General features: G+C 44.1%; 1 protein-coding gene and 1 non-coding gene across 3 annotated transcripts; one reads left to right on the forward strand and one right to left on the reverse strand.

The window, feature by feature from the left end:
- Nucleotides 1-755: 755 nt before the first annotated feature.
- On the reverse strand, nucleotides 756-6,227 carry LOC119337818. Of its 2 annotated transcripts, XM_037610036.1 has the most exons (3): nucleotides 3,044-6,227; nucleotides 2,639-2,944; nucleotides 756-1,405 (listed from the first exon to the last, which is right to left on the reverse strand). In XM_037610036.1, exons 1-2 carry the CDS (start codon nucleotides 4,201-4,203, stop codon nucleotides 2,818-2,820), a joined length of 1,287 nt encoding a protein of 428 aa, XP_037465933.1. In that variant the 5' UTR covers nucleotides 4,204-6,227; the 3' UTR covers nucleotides 756-1,405; nucleotides 2,639-2,817. The 2 variants fall into 2 exon arrangements, with proteins under 2 accessions (XP_037465933.1, XP_037465932.1); XM_037610035.1 differs by having other exon boundaries at nucleotides 2,639-6,227.
- Nucleotides 3,734-3,844, forward strand: LOC119342351. Its single transcript, XR_005165551.1, has one exon. It is a non-coding gene; the product is annotated as a small nucleolar RNA R71 (small nucleolar RNA).
- Nucleotides 6,228-7,779: the final 1,552 nt, after the last annotated feature.

The raw sequence follows: 7,779 nt of genomic DNA on the forward strand, positions 1-7,779 counted from the left end.
GGACATCAGCATTGACAGAAAGAAAGTAACAAGAGATGATCACAAATATATCTAGTAGACATATATAAGAAAAGGAAGATGCATTTATATCAGAGTTCTTTATAACACAAGTACTGGAGCTAAAACATATACTACACAAAACTGAACAAGTTTATTCGAAATAAGAGCAGTACACGAGTGACAACACATAAATGAACGGGATTATACAAACCACAAGACTAGTACCCACAGATCAACACAACAGTAATTAACAACTAAAAGTTACTAGTAGAAATTAACTAGTACAGGGAGAACAAACACACATGGGTGAATACATTCATATGCTAGCAGAATATTAATACACCGAAGCCATTTCTAATAGATCAATAATCTCCCAAATTAACAATATATTTTACCAGTACCAAACTGAACAAATAACAAGTTGCTTGCACTAGTTAAATCTGAATATTACACAACCCAAAACGTTACAGAGAAATGATGAGCAGCAGCAAAATATTACATAACCCAAATCTGAATAACCTCCCAAAAGAAGTAGAGCGTCAGGTAGTGAGGAGCAGCAAGAAGGCGCTGGGGAGAGCAGGTAGCAGCAGCGGCGTTTGGGAGATTCAGAGAAGAAGCAGGTAAGCAGCGAGGAGGGTTGAGAGAGCAGCAGCTATAGACGTTGAGGGAGAAGAGGGAGCAGTAGTGGTAGGGGAGAGGAGGGAGTAGTAGGAGGTTGAGGAGAAGAAGGAAGGCAGCAGGGGCGTGGAGAGCAGCAGGGATGTGGAGAGAAGGAGCAGCTGCAGTTTTGGGCATGGGGAAGAGAAGAGGAGCAGCGAGGGAAGGAGAAGAGCAGCAGGAGGGCCGTGGGAGAAGAAGCAGCAGTTGGGGGCGCGAGGGATCAGACACCAGTCTGATCTGGCGTGCGAGGTGCGGCGATGGAGGTGATGGAGGCGCTGGATGCTGGCTGTGCTGGTGGATGGATGGGCTGCGGAGGCGCAGGGCAATGGTGGTGGATGGATGGCGCAGGTGTGGATGGAGGCGCAGAGCGATGGTGGAGGTGTTGGTGGCGCGCTGGGGTGCGGTGGTGCTGGTGATGGATGGCGCGCCGCCACACCGGCCTGGCCGTGGCGGCGGCCGGAGGTGGAGAAGAAAGGGATCGGGGGAGAGAGATGAGATGCAAGGCCTGATCGGATCCCTCCAGCGCCTAGGGATTTTGTTCCCCTCCTCTCATCTGCACTTTCTGATTTGACCCTCTTCCTTCTCTTCTTTCTTCACAAGAAGGTCCTCCCACTTCTTTATCTAGCCCCATGGTTAGTTCTCTTCATCTCACACAAGTCTCTTCTTCCTTCTCTTCTCTTCTTTACTCTTCTCGATAGCCACATAGACGGAATCTTGACGATTATTAGTGCCTTTGCGCACATTTCTGCAAGATAGACCAAAGACTAGTAAATGATCCTTTTTGATGATTATCAAGCAATATTCAATCAATCATGGCAAGAATGGACGAATATGTCATGATAGATGCTATATTTGAGTACCAAAATTATATATGTGAAATATACTTATCAAGTTCCCCCACACTTAAATCTTTGCTTGTCCTCAAGCAAAGGAATATGACAAAGGAAAGATAATGAACAGTAAACTGAGTAAGGAATGTCCTGGTAAAATAGATCTCCAAACAAGGCATGCTTCAGACTTAGCTAGTGAAAATTAATGGTTAGGAGTGCTACAAAGCAGTAGGATACTAGTAAGCATGACCATTTTAAACTTTTACAGTGATAAAAGAGGATCAACAAGTTTAAATGATGACTGCGTCAAATGGTTCCTAAAGAGAGCATGATCCCGAGAACAAAAAGAACTAGAATTAAATCTCTTATTTGCAGAAATATGACTATGTGGTTGAACCACTTATTAAATTTAAAGGAAGTAATGATAATATTTTATCAGTCTCACCAAAGGAACATACCACCGATCCCGAGAACATGGTATACACCTGGCTCGACCAATTATTAGTTTTTTTAGTTTGTTTGTCTCCCCAAAGGAACATACCACTGATCCCGAGAACATGGTATACACCTGGTTCGAGAATTACATTTTTATTATTTATTTATTACTGTCCAAGCTACCAGATTTCACATGCCACCGATCCTGAGAACATGACATGCTACTGTAGGTAGACCAGACTTATTCATTATAAGATATACCTTTTTTTAAATGAACAATGCATAAGCATAAAAAACAGGAATCCTCACTTCTCCATGTCTGGTTCACATGCTACCGATCCAGGGAACATAGCATGCTAATCCAGAGTGGTTAGGTGATTGCTCTGAATGGGAACACACTTGGCACAAATTCAGCATCTAAACATGGTGATCTAGGTGTATCATTGTAAATGCAGAAAATGACGGAGTTTTCTAGTGTACTAGGGATTTGAGCACTCAAAACTAGTAGTTCTCACTAATTTCAGCAAAGCATGCATGGTGTAGATCACTAGTTTACAAGGTATTCAAAAATCAAGTTCACAAATTCACGTCAAGCACAATGCCAAAGGTGAAATTCAGCTTGACAACAAGTAATAACTGGCTCAAGCAACCCAACTAGCAATTGAATTCAGCATGTATTTATGATATTCAGAATGGGTCATAAAACAGCTCACCGGCTTTATATGATGTAGGTCTCGCTCGATCACTCTCACAACCTCGTGCATTGCGACTCCTCTCCTTTTGCTTCCCTATCCTCATGCCTTCTCCAGCTTCTCTCTTCATGTGTGCTCCTTGCTTCTCCTCATCCCCATGCCATGGCTCCACCAGGATCCCAGGGAATGTCATCTCGAACTCAGTTAACTCGCAGTAAATGGTACACAAGCATCAACCTGAAAGAACACTCACCAACCAAGCCAATACAAGTGACAGAGAGAATGCCCTCTAAGTCATCGATAGAGTACCCTATCATATACGTATATCTATTGATCAAATCAGGAACATGTATCAACAACAAGTCACATGGTGCATAGGCAATATCAGCGATATGACATGTCTTGTCCAGAAAGCTGAGATCATACCTAAGATAGTTAGGAAGAAGCTTGAGGACTACCTCAATTGAAGATACCAAGTGAGGTGTGGTAGTAGAAATTTCAACCGGACTCGTGTCAACAAGTGAAATAGTAGAGCTTGGCTCCTTGACATCTGAATCCACCTCACCATACTCAACCATGAAGCTCTCCATCTCAGGCTCCAGTGTTGAGGAAGCAATGCGGCTAACATCATCGAAGGTGAACTTCTCCATATCTGGGTCTAGCAACACTTGATCAATATGAACTAAAGGTAACTCCTCAATATCAAAAACAACTAACTGCAGCTCTGGCTCATCCATGGAAGAATCATCACAATGCAAAACCGAATCTCCAACACTGGTATCCATATGATCTGTGGCGTGTGTGTCAACTAGAATGGTGTCATCATCGTTAAAGATAATCCATGCAAGCTCAATCTTGTCACACTGAGATAGAGGTTCAGGCTTCTGTGTAAGAATTAGTGGCTGAGGTGTAGTGATTTGTTGCAAGCAAACCAATGAATCAGACGTGGGCTTCTTATTGTACCACTGAAGTTGGTGGAAAGCTATGCTCTCAATCAGCAGAAAAGCTTCATCAAGTGTCTTGTTTGTAATAGCTCCACCCGCTGCCATATCGACATAAGCTCGAGTGTTCGAAGTCAATCCTCTATAGAATATCTGCAACTCTAACCATCTCTCGAGCCCATGATTAGGACATCTCCTGAATAAGGCTTTGTATATCTCCCAAGCATCATTCAAGCTCTCGCCTTCACGCTGAACGAAATTGAAGATCTCATCTCGAATTGCGGACTGCTTGTGTAGTGGGAAATATTTATCCAAGAAAGCTCGTGATATCTCATTCCAACCGAATGATCTTGATGGCAAGGATCGATACCAAGCACGAGCATCATCCCGGAGAGAGAATGAGAACAGCATGCACTTGATAGCATCTTGAGGAACTCCATGGTACTTGACTGTACCTGAATACTCCATGACTCGGTATAAGTGCTCATAGGGATCCTCAGTGGGCAGTCCTCCAAACTGTTGTTGTTGAACAAAAGCAATAAGACCAGGCTTCATCTCAAAATTCTCTGCCTCAATAGTTGGCCAAACCGGTCCTGTGATATAACATTGACTACTTGGCATCCAAAGATCACGAAGCAATGCCATATCTTAACCAAGTGTAACTATAGAACAACCAACAAAGATTTATGATTCCCTACACACACTCATAAACAATAAACACTAGTCAGAAGGTTAGTATCCTAATAAGCTGAAGCAACAATGGGGGAAAGTAGAGGAAAAAACACTGAAGATGAAATACACGACGAATTGAACAAGGAACTAAAGTAAATCTAGTCTATAGCCTAACACAATCGCTCGACGCTAGTCCCCGGCAATGGCGCCAAAATGATCAATTAAGTATAGCGGGGTTTTTAGGCCCCAAACTACGGATGTCGTGTTCTCCACAGGGACTAGGCGACGACAACAATGCTCGGCTAAAGCTAGGTGACAGAATTTAGATGATGAAAGAAGAAAATACAAATCTAGAATGATGACAAATAAAATGACAAACGGCACGAGGAGATTAAGATTGAAACTCGCTCTTTTTTTGGTATTTTCATATCATTTTAGAAACTAAATACGGACACAGGACATCAGCATTGACAGAAAGAAAGTAACAAGAGATGATCACAAATATATCTAGCAGACATATACAAGAAAAGGTAGATGCATTTATATCAGAGTTCTTTATAACACAAGTACTGGAGCTAAAACATATACTACACAAAACTGAACAAGTTTATTTGAAATAAGAGCAGTACACGAGTGACAACACATAAATGAACGAGATTATACAAACCACAAGACTAGTACCCACAGATCAACAAAATAGTAATTAACAACTAAAAGTCACTAGTAGAAATTAACTAGTACAGGGAGAACAAACACAGGGGTGAATACATTCATATGCTAGCAGAATATTAATACACCAAAGCCATTTCTAATAGATCAATAATCTCCCAAATTAGCAATATATTTTACCAGTACCAAACTGAACAAATAACAAGTTGCTTGCACTAGTTAAATCTGAATATTACACAACCCAAAACGTTACAGAGAAATGATGAGCAGAGCAAAATATTACATAACCCAAATCTGAATAATCTCCCAAAAGAAGCAGAGCGTCAGGGAGTGAGGAGCAGTAAGAAGGCGCTGGGGAGAGCAGGTAGCAACAGCGGCGTTTGGGAGATTCAGAGAAGAAGCAGGTAAGCAGCAAGGAGGGTTGAGAGAGCAGCAACTATAGATGTTGAGGGAGAAGAGGGAGCAGCAGTGGTAGGGGAGAGGAGGCAGTAGTAGGAGGTTGAGGAGAAGAAGGAAGGCAGCAGGGGCATGGAGAGCAGCAGGGATGTGGAGAGAAGGAGCAGCAGCAGTTTTGGGCGTGGGGAAGAGAAGAGGAGCAGCGAGGGAAGGAGAAGAGCAGCAGGAGGGGCGTGGGAGAAGAAGCAGCAGTTGGGGGCGTGGGGGATCAGACACCAGTCTGATCTGGCGCGCGAGGTGCGGTGATGGAGGTGATGGAGGCGCTGGATGCTGGCTGTGCTGGTGGATGGATGGTCTGCGGAGGCGCAGGGCAATGGTGGTGGATGGATGGCGCAGGTGTGGATGGAGGCGTAGGGCGATGGTGGAGGTGTTGGTGGCGCGCTGGGGTGCGGTGGTGCTGGTGATGGATGGCGCGCCGCCACGCCGGCCTGGCCGCGGCGGCGGCCGGAGGTGGAGAAGAAAGGGATCGGGGGAGAGAGATGAGATGCAAGGCCTAATCGGATCCCTGCAGCGCCTAGGGATTTTGTTCCCCTCCTCTCATCTGCACTTTCTAGTTTGACCCTCTTCCTTCTCTTCTTTCTTCACAAGAAGGTCCTCCCACTTCTTTATCTAGCCCCCTGGTTACTTCTCTTCATCTCACACAAGTCTCTTCTTCCTTCTCTTCTCTTCTTCACTCTTCTCGATAGCCACATAGACGGAATCTTGAAGATTATTAGTGCCTTTGCGCACATTTCTGCAAGATAGACCAAAGACTAGTAAATGATCCTTTTTGATGATTATCAAGCAATATTCAATCAATCATGGCAAGAATGGACGAATATGTCATGATAGATGCTATATTTGAGTACCAAAATTATATATGTGAAATATACTTATCAGCAGCTTCAGAGTCCTGGGCAGGAACATACTCCTCCTCACAGCAGTGCAGTCCCACTGAGTAGAAGGTAGCTCAAGCTCCCAAGTGGAGGCCTCTTTGAATTCTTCAATTGTAACAGTAGAAAAACTAGATTGTGCAATTGTCTTAGAGGCAGGAATGACAGACAGCATGCCATTATTTTCAGAGACAGTGATCTTAAAAGTTATCGAGTCCTGTTATAAACCATAGTGATCTCTCCATGGGCCATAATAAGCAACAATGGGTCTGACAGCAGTTGTGATATATGAATTTAACCTAAGCATAGGGATGCAATACCTCAAGAGCATAGCAGGTATGAAGGTCCCTTGAGAAGACATGTCCAAATGCAAACCCTCAGCAGAGAGAGTTAGAGAGATCTCCATAACATTAATTGGCAGAGAGGCAGGTTCAGAGTTGTCCAATCTAACTAGTGATGTGTTCCCAGAATTGATCATGGCAGAGCTAGCATTGTTGGCTATAGCAGAGCTACTAGCTTCATGAGGCCAGAATTGATTGATGAGAGTAACAGGCACCAGAACATAAGAATCAGAGATCGTTGCGCTGGAGTCTGAGCTAGTGTGCATCGAAATAGAGTCATTCCAGGCAGCAGCAGGGCAGTCATGCAGGTTCTGTGGGGGCACAATACCATGATCTACCTGCAGTCCCTCACTAGTCAACCATTGCTAAAAATTGTACAAGACAGGGGGTTCTTGGGGAGGTGAAGGAGGCCACACCCCCATTCAGGGTGTATCTCAACATCATTGCCTTGATCAACCACAACATTTTCATTCTCCTCATTTGCATCTACATTGGCCACAACATTCTGTGCCATCCAATTATGAAGCTACTATTGATAGAGCTATTCAGCATTCAGCCCATCACCGTGCAAGGGATGAGGAATGCCATTAGCAGGCGGAGGATCTTCTCCAGCTGGCGGCACTTCATGGAGGTGCGCATTCCAATCATTGCTACGCAGCATTGTAACAACAACAGTCCAACAAAGATGAGCACCTCCTAACTGCCTGGCAACCAAGCTCTTGGGCACTAAACACATATGAATAACTCTAGCCTTAATGAGAACCAGTCTCCTATCTCCTCTAGGATTGTTCCAGTCAACCATAGCACCAAAAAATCCACAGATTTGTGCATGTAGTGCCAAGTTTGATAATCGTAAGGAAAACCAACATACAGAAGCCACACCTAAGGGCCAAAAGTAGTTAGACGCATGTTCAGAGCAACATCATGAGGAACAAACGAGATAATGGTGTGCTCCTCTACTTCGTTCTCATCAAGCTCAAAGGTGTTTCCTATGACAGCATCTCAGACCATAGAGTTTGCAAATCCAAACAGACCAACACCAAGGTGATGAACTGCCACTTCAGAAGGGAAGTAATGTGATTCATGGAGCAAACCTTCAATGATGTCGCGTAGATCAACTTTCCGATGGAAGGGGATGAATCGATTCGCCTTTGCAATGGCCAGGAAATCGTGACGTAGCGGAGGGATTGCGCTCACCACCATATCCTCAC

Source organism: Triticum dicoccoides, chromosome 7B, assembly GCF_002162155.2.
Source record: "Triticum dicoccoides isolate Atlit2015 ecotype Zavitan chromosome 7B, WEW_v2.0, whole genome shotgun sequence".
Lineage (NCBI taxonomy): Eukaryota > Viridiplantae > Streptophyta > Magnoliopsida > Poales > Poaceae > Triticum > Triticum dicoccoides.